General features: G+C 36.9%; 1 protein-coding gene across 1 annotated transcript in view; it reads right to left on the reverse strand.

Annotated features, from left to right (window-relative positions):
• LOC119257959 (probable ATP-dependent RNA helicase DDX60) overlaps positions 1-14,769 on the reverse strand; it is a 67,181-nt gene that overhangs the window by 18,468 nt on the left and 33,944 nt on the right. The window contains 8 exon segments of the mRNA XM_054701040.1: positions 264-464; positions 2,364-2,468; positions 4,371-4,523; positions 5,784-5,931; positions 7,606-7,764; positions 10,547-10,671; positions 10,977-11,105; positions 12,948-13,052. Of these exon segments, the coding sequence (XP_054557015.1) occupies positions 264-464; positions 2,364-2,468; positions 4,371-4,523; positions 5,784-5,931; positions 7,606-7,764; positions 10,547-10,671; positions 10,977-11,105; positions 12,948-13,052 (1,125 nt within the window).

Genomic DNA, 14,769 nt, shown 5'->3' on the forward strand with positions numbered 1-14,769 from the left:
GAAACAAATGAAGTCAATTATTATTCTCCCACCCCACCCCAATCCTGCACTGTTCAAGAACTTACAAGATATTAGAGAATGATGAAAACAAAAAGTAAAAATTAAAAGTTGAACTCCATTCCCTCAATATACAATAGGAAGGAAAGGAGAGAGGGAGGGAATGAAGGAAGACAGATGAAACTGAAAAGTTGCTGCCACAGACTTCTAAAAGAAGAGTAGACCCCACTGTAGCCCATCAGCCTCAGACAGTGTCCACAGGGTACCTTTGCCTTGGCGTCCCCTGGGTCATCTCCCTTGGAAGCCAGCAGCATGAGTCTCAGCACCAAGGTTATGCTGAAAGGGAACTGCCCTCTCAGCTCAGGGACTTTGGATTTTATGAGTTTCCCTATTTTCGGCATTGGGATATCAAAGAAATATACATCTCCCAGCAGGTCTTGGCCCCGTCTTCCAGCACGTCCAGACATCTGGAAACAAGACAGAATCACAAAATAAATTTCTCTAAATGCTTTTTCCATCCAAGTATTAGAATTAGAATTGAGCCTTCTACACTGGGTTTTTGAGCACGTAAATGCTGAATACACTTAATCATTAAACTTAACTCAACTTAGGAATTTGACCATGGTTGAGATAGAGCTCCAGTGAGACATTCATTAAGTAAATATTTCATGCTAAAAAAAACAGGCTAGATATTTTATAATGGCATATATAGTACACAAGAAAAAAAAAAGACTACCTTATGTCAAGTTCCCTTACAGCTGACCTTATTACACCAATTCTCTCTTTTCCTTTTCTTTGTCCCTTTCTCTCCTGCTCTCTCTTACACACAATTGTGTTGTTACAAATGACCATAAAACAAGTACCTAAATCAGGGAAATATATGAGATAAAACTCAAAAATGCTACTTATAGAAAGCAAGCTAAGAACAGTCTTTATACGATACATTCATTTTCATTTCTTAAGTGCTCAGAATGTGCCAGATCAATTAAACAGACTCACAACAACCACATAAAGTGAATAGAATGATTATTCCCATTTTGCATGTCACATGGGGCATGACAATTTAAGAAACCTGTCCATAGTCAACCAACCAGGATGTGGAAGAGTCAGGACTCATGTCCTGACATTTCCCAAGTCCATCATGCAAAATACCATAACACTCAGGCTCCAGGACCCTTAATATGAGATTCTCACAGATGCTATAGGAGGACAGTTCATGCAGAGCATCGAGGCCTGGGAAACACTAAGATATAATATTGGGTAAGAACAAGGTCTATGAGGGAATAAGATATAAGTGTTTAGAGAAGGAAGGAAGCTCTGAAAAAACCTTGAATGTTGGTTAATCTATCTAAATTCAATGCTGCTAACAGAAGTATTCATCAAATGCTCCTGAATAAGGAAACCTTATGAAGATAAACTATGCTGTCTGCTGGCCATAGCACAGTGAGGAGAATTGAACATTAGGAAAACTTTTAATAATTCAAGACCAAGAATGTGTGATGAAAGATAATGGGAACAGAAATTACAAGGCAAAAATCAAATACCACTCAGGAGAACAATGAAGTAGTCTTGGTAATAGACTGAAGAAAGAAACATAAAATCAAGTGCACAGGGAATGAACAATTAAATGTTTATGTGCACCTTCGATGTGTACCTTCCCCACAAATTAGTTCATTTAATTCTTGCAAGATGACTGAATTTGTGGAATATATACTCAGTGGAATACTATTCAGCTATTTAAAAAGATGAATTAGTGTTATTTGGGACAAAATGGATGGATCTTAAGGAGGTTATGCTAAGTGAAATAAGTCAGGAAGTACAAGACAGTTACCAGATAGTTTCACACCTTTGCAGAATATAGAATAAATATCAAAACAAAACAAGCTGAGGAAGTATATACTGAATTATTCCACTGAGTATATATTCCATGGTTTATCCTGTTGAGTTGCAAGATCTTACTAAGATAAGGGGATAGGGTACTGGCACTGAAACTTTGGTGGAGGGTGAGTGAGGCATGAAATTGTACTCCCAAAATTATATCAATGACTGGGAAGTCAATAAAATTTGAGGAAAAAAATTACTGCATTTGTTGCAGGTTAGTAATTATTATCCCTATTCTGGAGATAGAAAAGAGATAGAAAAGAAGGATCAGGAAGTTTAGGTAGCTCATCCAAGGTCACACATCTGGTTAGTGATGGTCACATAATCCCAAGCTCACGTGCTTCCCACTATATCACAGTTACAAATGAATGTCAAGGTGTGATAGACAGCAAAGTGCAGCATGTTTGCAAACTAAAGACACAGTTTCAACAATTTTATGGCCACATCGCAGTAATGCAATAGCAAGTTTATGCACATGGCAATACCTGTCTGTAATTTAAAGCATCCAAATAGACTGAGTTTTGAGCAAAAACCACAGATTTACAAGGCATGTTGATTCCTAAAGCAAGAGTCCCAGTAGCTGTTACCACCTAGAAAGAGAATAAAACAATTACATTATAAAATAGCATTTCAATAGACTGCCATATAGTTACTGAAATTCTTTGACTTCAATGAGAAGACAGTGGGAAAGCTAGAGATACCAACCACATTGGTATCATTGGTTTTCCAGACACTCCACGTACCTTCCAGAGCAGTGTCATAGTAATCACTCTTCCCTCTACCCAGAATATTCTTTTCCTAAATACTCACTTATTTGGTTTGCTCAATTCTCTGTTCAAATGTCAAATAGAAATGTCTGGACTATTATATCTAAAATAACTACCTTTATGATCATAATTTCTCCCTAACCTACATTATTTCTTTCCATAACATTAATGACTTCCTCGAATATTATTGTTTGTTTGTCCTACACCAGACTCCAAACCCCACTGCCCATTGCCTCCCTATCACTGAACAAAATACAGACACATGGGTCTCCCTGGTAGCACAAGGGGTTAAGATACAGCCTGTGAAGCTGTCTGCAGCCACTGCAGCATGAGTTCGATTCCCAGCTGACCAGGGAGCAACCCACATGGTGCAGCATACCTCTCCTGCCTCGCCCGCTGCTCCCCTCAGCAGTGTACTTCATCAGTCTGCCTGTTCTGTTCCCCACTCTGTCTCTGGTGAATCCTTTCACCCCCCACACCGCTGGCCTGTACCCCTGCTCTTGTATGCATAAATAAATTATCTGACTAGAAAAAGCATAGGACAAAATTTAAAGTTTCTTAAGTAATTCACTTCTGTTCATTTTCTTCATGTGACACAGGATATTTCTAATTTCTCTCTTTATATTGTTTGTTATACATTCTATGGTTAATAGTAACGTTTAATATACGGAGGAAACTAAGTATTCTGGAAGTGATATTTCGGTATCTATCAAAATGCAACAAAACAGAAAACATTAAATTTATACTATAACTAGAACAAGTACCTTTTTTTAAATATGCTTTCGATAATAAAGCTATCTCTATACCTTTTTCAATTGATGTAGTTATTCATTTATTAAACTAATAGTAATGTTGTGGCCACTATCCAACATACACTACTTTTGTTCTAGTATATGCTGATTAAAATAAATGTGACACTTACCCTCAATTTAAAAACATGTAGAAAATCCTGTTTCCATTTATTGAGCTTTAAAATAAATGACATTAGTGAGGATAAAAGCTAAGTATATCTTGTTTTTTCCAGATAATAGAACTATCATTTAGTTAAAATGTTAGATTTTCCACAACATTCACTTTATGAAGATTAAAAGATGCAAATACTTTTTTGAGTTTATCCAGACTATCCACAAGCATCCTTACAGGACATTTCTAACAAAACATAAAGGATTGGTTTACATGCGATATTAAGTTAATCTTCCTCTCATCCACTGTCAGTGATTAGAGGGAGAACAGATAGGAATAACTAGATATGCACTGGTCCCAAGCAAGCAATGTATTCTTACTCTTACTTCAGCCATGAAGTTAGGAAAAGATCTGGTAAAAATGCTATCATAAAAGTCCTACAAGTCTATGAAAGAATGTCTGTAGCCAAAATTATATGAACGACTGAAAAAAAAAATCCCTTGACATTACAATAAATGAAAAAGCTAGTTGTTGTTCCAAGGTTATCATAGGGTGTATTTCATTATAGATATATTTAGAAAAACATGTATTTAGGGAATATCTTAATTTCATCAAATAAAAAGGCAAACTGAATGCTAAACTTCAAACCCCTTCCCTCAATTAAATGAAAAGGGAATATTCAGTTAACAAACTTAGGTTGCAAAAAAAAAAAAAAAAGTAGCCACAATGGTATGAGAAGAGAATGTTTGCATTTTCCACTTTTCATGGGCATTCAGTTTCACAGACACAAGTCCAACATAGAGAATGAAAAAATGTACCTACCCTAATAAATCCTTTCCTAAAGAGAATCTCCACTAACTGTTTTTCTTTGTTACTCATAGCCCTGTGATGATATCCAATGCCCCTCATTGCCAAAGTCTTGAGTTCTTCACCTTTTCTTGAAGAACGGACTCGATTGAACACCATCTGCAAAGACTAAAAACAGTAAGAGATTTAGGGACTTTGATAATTTATCTAATTTTAATCAAATCTGAATCAAAATGTTTAAATGAAAATGACAACAGACTATGTAATAATTTGGCTCAACAAGGCAACTACTTGACATGGACTTTTCAGAACTATAAAAAACATTTTACGGCAGCAACAGTAACTAAAGGTACTATTCTCAAATCTTTGAAGACTTTCTCACCTATTTCACCCCACAATGCTTCATTTCACTTGAGGGATGAAAGATACTGAACAAGCAGTAGATAAAACCCCCAGGGGAGGTGTGAGGCATGGCTGTCTTGGTTCTGTCCTGGAGTCTTATAGTGTCCCCAGGGAAAGACAGAGAGCTGGGTCCCTATTCTAGATGATCAGAGATGCTTACTTCACATTGTGAATTGGTCACTAATGACCTTAAAAATATTCTTGCTTTATGGAGTAAGTGCACTGTGTACAGTTATGGACAAAGATAAACACTGTCTGTGAGAGGAAGAGAAAAGAAAAACAACAAAGTCTAGGTATGCAAAAGCAAAATTTCAGTTCTTTAAGTTATCTACACAATGGAATATTAAGGATCCATTAAACTGATGATGTGAAAACATGATTATTAAAAAGAGATCATGAACTTGACAAAATAATACAAAATGAATAGAATGTATTCTATTCATGTGTTTATGTGTTTGTTTACATGTATATATGTACATATAATCATCTATACATACTCACATGCACAATATACACATACATGACATCATGTGTGTGTATGTAGTCACAGATAAAATGTTCTTCCAGAAAGGCACTGATTACTTTTGAATGAGTGATGATGGCTTTGCTACACCAAAAGACTATCGTTCTTAGATATTCCAGGGCCTTTTTGGTGAAATGTTTTGACTGTAGTAAAGAAAGCCTCTGATTTTAAGATATTCTGAGTACATTATTTAAAGTGTATTGTCAGCAAATATTCAAATAAGGCATGTGAGCTTGAGGTTTAGGATTCAGGCTGTGAAAAACAGTGTGACAGAAAGAAATAACACTTTGGGTTAATTGTTAAGAAGCATGAAATAATCTATAAATCCTAATTCTATCCTTTTCAAACTTTCTCTGCTGAACTCTAGAGTCATGTGCAGCTGGCAGGTCTGTCGCGGTAGGGATCGTGTTTACTTATTACATTTGACACTGTCTGTAACTGAGAAGTTATGGCTGTTGAGTGGAGTTGGTTCCTCGAGGACCTTTTCACTCAAAAGGTCTCACCTCATCGTCTATTGCTTTTGGATCAGCAAATGTGCAGTCCAGAGGGATTCCTAGGTTCTTCTCTAGACTCTTGAGTAGACTGCTGTATTCAGCTTCATGTACTAGGCTTTGATCTGTATTTCTGGGCTTTTTCTGGCTTTTTTCCTCTCTGTTCATGAAAATAAAATTTTAGGTAATGAATGTTCAGATTTCACCAACATAGGAAGCCCAAGGTTTCTCTGATGCCCCTCTCACCCAGACATTCAGTGTAATAAACATCTGTCTCTCCTGATTTCATCTTCCTCAAACATACTTCCTCATTTGTCTCTGGAATTTGTGCATACTCATGAAAAAAATCTCCTATGCACTCACATTTTCTCCAAACATTCCCTTTCTTTTTTTTCTTTTTATTTTTCTAAAGATTTATTTATTTATTTATACAAGAATCGGGGTATAGGCCAGATGCACGGGAGGGTGAGAGGATTCACCAGACAGAGCAGGGAGCAGAACAGGCAGACTGACTGAAATACACTGCTGAGGGGAGCAGCGGGCGAGACAGGAGAAGTCTGCCGCGCCATGTGGGACCCTCGCCCGCTGGCCGGGATTAAACAGGCGCGGCAGAGGCTGTGGACAGCTTCACAGCACAGCGCTCAACCGCCTGCGCCACCAGTGGAGGCCCATTTTCTTTCTTTTCTTAAGTAACTTTCTTGCCAAATTCACTTTTACCAGATGGTCCTAATTCCCTTTTGTAAAAGTGCTGGGATTTGCTAAAGTGATGAGCACTGTCCTGTTCTTGGTCTTACTGACACTAGTTTTGCTCTTTGCAATTCTAGGTCATTCTTCTTCCCTCCTGGAAGTGGATACCATAGCTGCTCTGAGATTGGTGAGTAAGGGCTCTTGGGTGCACTATTCCCTGGAGAATCGCTCTTGACTGAGAAGAACGTGCTGGAAATTCCTGTGAGGTTATTATCTCTCCTCAGAGTAAAGAATTGGCCCACGGGTGGTAACTGACTGAATGGAAGTACAAAAATCAACCACATTGGGTCAGAATCTGGAAAAGTATAGATATGGATGAGCAAGTCAAGTCGAAATATTAGGGCAAAGGACAAAACATATGGGCATATTTTCCACAACCAGATACTTTAGTCTTCATCAGGTAAGCAAGGAAGAAATTTGATGCAGGATAATTAAATCCATTGCAATGTTAGCAAGACCATTATTAGCTAACTTGGAGAGTGGTGAATCTTAAGGTCCAAAATTCCAAAAACAGAATGTCTGCAGACATCCAAGGAAGATACAATGAACAGGCAGTGACTAAAGATGTAGAGCATAATAGGGAAGGATAAACATTTGGGCCTCAAGTTAGCAGAATTAGACATTGGGAACATGGAAGAGATGTCAAACAAGCAAACTTTTAGGGGCATAAATTTGGCATTTCAATTCATTCTCAGGCTTATTCTGTGTTTACATATGTGACTGTGAGGATATATCAGCACATTTCATATAATGATCCAAGATATGAAGGCTTTCTCAAGTCTTTTGAGGGCTGCCTGAAAGTCAAGATTCCCATGTGTCAAAGATGGGCTTATTCTGAAGGGTGATTAAGTCAGGTACATCATCTGCCTATACTCCTCGACTGTGGCTTTGCTTCTCCCAAGTCCTAATTGAGACTCATTAATTCAACAAAGAATATATAAATATTATGGTCACTTCTCTTTACTATATTCTGCCACCCAATTTACTGCATCTGTAAATAAATTCAAGCCATAACTAAACTGTCTTTCTAGCACATTCATTGCATGTTTCCTATTGGGACCCTTTTAGTCACCTTTTGTTTACTTACATCACCTTTTGTTTCTCAATAGATTTTTTAACTTTCCGAAGTTTGTTACTAATGTCATGGGCTTCTTTATCTGCTTTGGGAGGCCTTTTTTGCTCTTGCTTTTGCTGCAGGTAAAGGCATGCATCTTGAGCACATTTTTCTACAGCTCCTAACTTGAATCTTGAAACAAGTGAAAAGATTCATAACAAGTGAAAATAACATAAATAAAAATTAGTCCTACTTCCCACCTATTACTGACATAGGTAATCCACCTGTTTGGATTTTAAATTTTTCCGGAGTCATCAGCCACTTCAGGCAAGAATGGAAGAATCTTGGGCTCTCACTCTAAACTTTCAGAATGTCACTATGTCTTTTCAAAGGCCAGATAAACTCCAAGCGTTGCTGGCCTTTAGGATCCAGAAATCTTTCCAATGGTCTAGCCTTTATGCCTTACTTTTCATACAAGGGGTAGCACAGACTTGACTTGGATGAGCAATAAACCATGATCTGATATGTAGTAACCGAATTTAATGTGTAGTTGTGTTCTTTCTCTCACTTTTCTGCAAAAGGAATAATCACTAAAATAAACACTAAGGGGCAACTGATCCAGATTTCCTGGAAACAGGGATTAAACAATACCTTCTTCAGGTTGTAAACATTAGGTCCTTTCAGACCCAAGCAGCTAACGAAGCAAATGGCTACAGATCAAGTTCTCATGGTATGTGAAGAATAAAGTGTTTCCAGGAATGTAAAGTCAAACATGCCTTATCTTTCTATCACATATATTTTCCTATGTCTGAAAGTTAGGGCTTTTGATAAGAAGACTGAAATATCCATGGTTTTATTTTCCCCCAATACCATCTTGCCAATGCCATGCCTGGAACTAGATAAAAGCCATTATCACTAAATATATTAAACATAGCTTATTACAACAAATCATAGGTTGAGTCTACACAACCAAGTTTTTCACATGTAAACTGTAAGACAATTACAATTTTTACTATTTCGAGCTAGAGGAAAAGTTATTAGCTAGTGAGGAGTAAATAAATTGGCATATGGTGAAGTAAGGATTAAAAGAAATAGAAATACATGCTACATGGTAAGAAATTTCAGAGGTGAAAAATAAGGATATTTAACACATATATAATACATTTGACAATATTCTAAGTTCTTAAATATATTAACTCATTCAGTGCTAGTAACAACAACTGAGGAGAACTCTATGATTATCCCTATTTTGCAGATGAGAAGATGAAGACATAAAGAGATGAAGTGACCTGCCAAAGATCCTACATTTGTACATGGCAGGGTCTAGCTTCCAAACCTATGTTCTTAACTATGACATAACTATAACTCTTTCTCTTTTTATGTGATTGCAAGTTACGGTGGTCTAGATGCACATTATGTATTAGATGGTATAATTTTCATCACCTTACTCCATTTAAAAATGTCAATATTACTTGGAAATGATTTTTCCATTTAAGTTTCTTTAGGAACCTATATAGAATGAATGTGATCTAGAGATTGAATCTCAGCCAGTATTTTGTAGTACCCTATAGCTTTCATAATTTATTTTTATTTTATCCCCACCCCAGCCCGATGTGTTATTATTTTAATTACCTCATTTTGCAAATGAGAAAACTCAGGCTCAATGTCAAAGTCATTAAGTAACTGGCAAGAAGTGAAAGAACTAATAGAGGGCAGAGGTGGAATCCACACTTGAACCTGACCACAAAGTGGTGTTCTTAAGCAGACCCTAATACTGTCATAAAACATGCATTTCTTTCCCCAGAGACCAGACTATTATTTGAAAAGCTCCCAGAGGACAGACTGAGCCTTGACAAATCCTCAGATTTACTGGTGATCTAGAATTATAAGGACTAAGTCAAATTGCATTAAGGATTTTCACAGTAGGTTTTGTGAAACCCAAATTGCATAAAAACATGCCAAGACTCAACTTCTCAAGAAGAATTAAACCCATCATCTTTTTTGTGTCATATATCAGTTTCTGAATGCTTAAAGTGTATGTGGTTTATGAACACAAATACTTTTTGGACTTCTGCTTTGCAGTTAGACTTGCAGAAAAATCCCAGGGGTACAGAATTGTGTTTGCTTCAAAGTGAAATGGGTGAACTGTGGAATTTCTTGGTAATATAGAAATTTATTTTCCTAGTCCCAATAAAAGTGAAATGCACAATTTTATTACATTCCTTAAAATTTTCAAACACAACCATACATTCAGTTATCACCATTATCTTAAAAATATACCACCAGTTATAGTTCATTAGTACACTTATATTTATGTGTCTCACTAACTTTTCCACCTGAGTAAAATTCTGTGAACTTATTTATATAAAGCTTGAAATTGTATCAAGTAAATAAAGTATTGTTTTGATCATGAATTAGGTTTCCAAATTTAGTCCAGGATAGATTGTTATCCATTTAATAAATTAATACTTGATGTCATTTTATCAAAAGTGGCCTATTCCATTCAATTTTAAACTATTTTATGCTATAACATGTACAATTTAACAATATATCAATGTATTTTAGTTATATATCACATAAATATAAATTTAAAACAATAAAATATCCCACCAATAAATATTCTAGCACATTGTAAGAATGTTTAATTTTTATGATACTTGTGTGCATGAACATTCCATTTGTTTTGCAAAAACTAGTTATCTACTGAAAATTATCAAGATCTAAATAAAAATATGATCATTAAGAGTAAAAGAAAGCCAAAAATGGTGAAGATGACTAAATAAAGAATGAAATTTATAATCAAAAAGTAAAATTAATTTTTTAGGAACTGAACTAGAAAGGTGTACTTTTAAAATACACATTCTGATAACAAATACACAACAAAAGCAGCAATTAATACTATGTTAAAACAGTGAAGTTCATTAACTTAAAGAGATTAGTCAAGTTACAAACAAAAACACATTAAACGACTTACAAAAAAAATAGTGCAGGCAACTTCCCCATTTTCCTTAGCTTTTCAACAAGAAGTGGAAACATTGTTAACATGTTTCCTGAACTTGAAATTCCATCAGGTTTAAGTCTCCTCAAGACCATTTTGGCCTATAGCAAAGAAAAAAAAAATAGTGTAAAGTCTGTATAATAAGGAGAGGAATTAGCATTTTTGTCTAAAATATTTTCATAGTTTTTTAATCTATGTTTTGTGTTTCTTTAAAATAAATACAAAATAAAAATAATGATGAAAATATATTATAAAACTCAGCATGGAACCATTAAAGGAATATATACAAATCAATCAAAGCAATGTACTAGATAACAAAACTACACACACACACACACACACACACACACATCTATACACAGACACATGAAATTTATACATGCAATTATTTAAGGCAACAGATTACCTCTTCTGCATTGCCATTTTTAATCCAATTTGTTAATTCTGCCTTTAAAGTCTCTTCATATTTTCTAGCATCCAACTTTTTAATGACTATTTTATTCTTAAAATGAATGAAATTCTCTGGACACAATTCCTTGAAAATAAATACCACAAAATTAAATAAAATCCTGCAAAAAAAATGCAAAGATGTTTCTCAATTAAGTATTTCACTAACAGCAACATGTACTTCTTGAGAGAAGAGACTGTTGAACTTCGTTTAGCATCCCCATAGTTCCTAGTACCTAAACCTAATAGGATGGATGAATTCTTCAAAGCACAGAATGCAGAGCAAAGCCAAGTAGAAGGTGAAAACAGACAGCAGCTAAAACACAGATTAAAAATGGGATACAATGAAAGAAAATGGACTAGACATCTAAGAGATAAGAGGAAACAGGAAGTTTTCTATTAAATTTCCTATAATACTAAAGTATTATGCTACCCCAGAAGCTGAAAGAAGTAGTATTTTTGGAACAGTGTAATCTCCAGAGAAAGGGGAGGTTCCATGATTCCTGTCCCACCTAAGGAAGGGTGGAACTGAGTAGCAAAGGATGCTACAAAGTACTGGGGAGGGGAGATGAGAAGACTTGGAGGAGGCACTTGGAGCAGGGAGACATGTCAGGAAGGACGCATCTGCCTCTCGGCTTTGGACTCACACTGGGGACCCGGGGGACACAGAAGGAGACACATAGAGTCAAGATACATAGAGACACTTGGAAGAGAGTGAGAGACCCATGGAGTGCCTGACAATGGCAGTTCTTACCTTAATTTATACTTTGATTTTGTTCCTTTCCTTCCTGGCCCTTTCTGTCCCTGACTAGGTTCCCCACTAGAAGATGCCTTAGACTTTTGGCAAGTTTTTGGGGCTCACTTGCCCCACTTTGGACCAGCCCTGTTTGCCTGGGCATTTACCCATGAGGTGATAAGTGACTTTGAGTGTTTCATTGGGAAACCAGTATCTTTCTTCTGTTTCATTGGGAAACCAGTATCCTTTCTTCTCTTCTCTCTCTGTGCACACTAATTCTATTCAAGTTCTTTTCTACTAAGGTCGTATGCACTAAGAGTATGCTTTGTCTTTATGCACCAGATGGCAGAACCCACTTAGCGCATGCAAGGTTTGGAGATCCAGGAGTGCCCCCTAGTCTGCTCACTGACATCTTCAGGAATTTTATGGCACTGAGAAGTAAAGTATTTTATTTTGAAGAACTCCACTGATAATTTTTAAATATCAGATACAAGCGATTAAAAATGGTAAGAATTTATCTTTCAGAATAACATCTTAACCATCAACTCTCACAGTGTAACAGGGAGGTACCCAGGAAAGGGGGAGGTTCCAGGTTCCCTGCCCCACCCAAAGGAGGGTGCAGCTGAGCAGGGAGAAGCAGCAGCTAGAGAAGAGACAGGAAGGAAGGAAGCAAGATGGTGAGCAATGAGGAGACCTGGAGGAGGCACTTGGAGCAGAGACATGTGAAGAAACTGTGCTTGCCTTTTGGTCCTTGACTAGGTGACACAGATGAGGGTGAAAGACCCGTGGGGAGGTTAACAATGGCAACTAGTACCTTGATTTTGATTTTGCTCTTTTCCTCCCAGACATGTCTGGTTGTTTCTGATTCTTTTCCGTAGGTCCCCACTGGAAGGTGCTTTAGACTTGTTGCAGGCTTTGGAGCCTTGCTCTGGGCCAATCCCGTTTGGGTGAACTTTTACCCACGAGGGGACGGGTAACTTTGGTGCTTGGTCTAGAAACTATATTCTTTGTCTTTTCTGTATTGTTCACTAATTGTATTAAAGTTCCTTTCCATTGAAGGCCTTACATGTTTTGTCTTGATGCGGTGGATGGCGGAACCTATTTAGAGCAGGCAGGTTTGGGGGTTCTGGGGTGCCCCTCTCCCTGCCCTGTACCAATAGCGTTAATCAAATAAATTATATGATTATTCTTTACCTGGGCTCTGGGCCAACTTTCCCAGGATTTCAACATAGTGTCATAAAGCTGTATGCTTTCTCGAGGTGAAAGAGCAAGATCAGAAGGGAATCCATACTTTTCGATCTATATTAAAAACAAAGTTGAAATATTTAATATTCTTGTATTTTCTTATGGTCTATCCTTCACATAATAGTCATTATCATTGAAAACACGATAGCAAAATGTTTAAATGCTGATAAGTGCTAAATACAAACAAAATACTAGCCAAGAGGATCCCTGATTTAGTAAAATAGAAAAAGAAACCCCACCAGTGTTTTTATTATTTTCTAAAATCTTACATTTTGGATTAATTCTTTAGGTACTGCCTGAAAGGTTTGGTGAGGTAAAGAAAAGAGGAGCCAGGCTAAACTTTCTCAAAGGAAAGGAAAATTTATTGCACCCCCGGGCAAGCTTCAAGGACCCAAGGTGGGGGTCCATGAAGTCATGCCCGTTGTGGGGGGAGATGTCCTTTTAATAGGGTAAGGAGAGGTTAGTCAGGAAAACTGGGTTGGCAGAGGTGGGACCAGGTTTAGGCAGAACAAAGTTGTTTTTTGTGGAGCCAAGTTGTTTTTCTCCTGTTTATGGCTTCAGTTTCGTTTGATGGTAATGGTGTTGGGGCCATCTTGTTTTTTCTATGTGGGCTTCCTCATTCCTGGCCCCTGCACTGATCTTTCACTGCCATCATAAATTCAAATCAGATTAACTGCAAACCTGGATTTGTGGACTCATTTTAAATAAGAAAACACAATCTCTACCCTGAAGCAGGAAGCTGACCTTGATTTAATCTTGGGTATGATTATTCTGCTTCTCAGGTCCTAGCAAGGGTCAAAGGGGCAACTCTTATTTGCTTAATTTCTAAGATAAAAGCAGGGTCAACTACCAGATTAAGGCTCTCAAGCCCCCTTTAAGAAACAAAGGAAATTCGCCCCCAGGTCACTGCTTTAAACAGTGGTGTTTCCTTAAGCTTTCTGAATATGCACGCCATTCATTTTTTCCACAAATACTTTAAATGTCAATGAAAACAAAAAAAAAAAAAAAAAAAAGCCTGTTCTCAAAAAGTTTACATGATAGTATTTTCTACTGGCTTCAATCACTATTGGTAGGGAACAGTTGCCTGGGAACCATGGCCCCTGAGAGGTTAAAAGGATTTCTTTAAATTAAATGAGGGTGGCAGGATGTTTTCGTAAGTGTTCATTTAGGTCTCTTTGAAGCTTCTCACTGGAAATTATAAATCTCTAAGAAGAGACTACAGTACACAGATATCCCCAATAAGGTTTGGAAATTCTGGGCTAAAAAAGCCACTCCAGATTCATCAAAACCATAATAAAATACCACCTTACACTTGTGAGACTGGTCCTCATATAGACCAGAAACAGGAAGTGTTAGTGAGTTGCGGAGAAAAAAGAACCCTAATACACTGTTGGTGGGACCAGACTGACCAAACCCCTAAGGAAAACAGTATGGAGATTTCTCAAAATATTAAAAATAAATCTACCATATGATCCAGCAATTCACTCCCAGATATTTACTCAAAGGATGCAAAAACACAAATTTAAAGGGATATATAAACTCCTACGTTCATTGCAGCACTATTTACAATAACCAAGGGATGATAACAACCTAAGTGCCCAATGACTGGCTCAAAAAGACGTGGTATATATGCACAAAGGAATACTGATCAGCTATAGAAAAATAAAAAGATGAAATCTTGCCATCTGCAACAACATGGACAGAACGGGAGAGGATTAAGTTAAGTGAAATAAGTCAGAACGAGAAAGACAAATAATGGATGATTTCACTC

The sequence above is a fragment of the Talpa occidentalis genome, unplaced genomic scaffold, assembly GCF_014898055.3.
Source record: "Talpa occidentalis isolate TD23 unplaced genomic scaffold, MPIMG_talOcc4v2.1 talOcc4.4, whole genome shotgun sequence".
Taxonomy (NCBI): domain Eukaryota; kingdom Metazoa; phylum Chordata; class Mammalia; order Eulipotyphla; family Talpidae; genus Talpa; species Talpa occidentalis.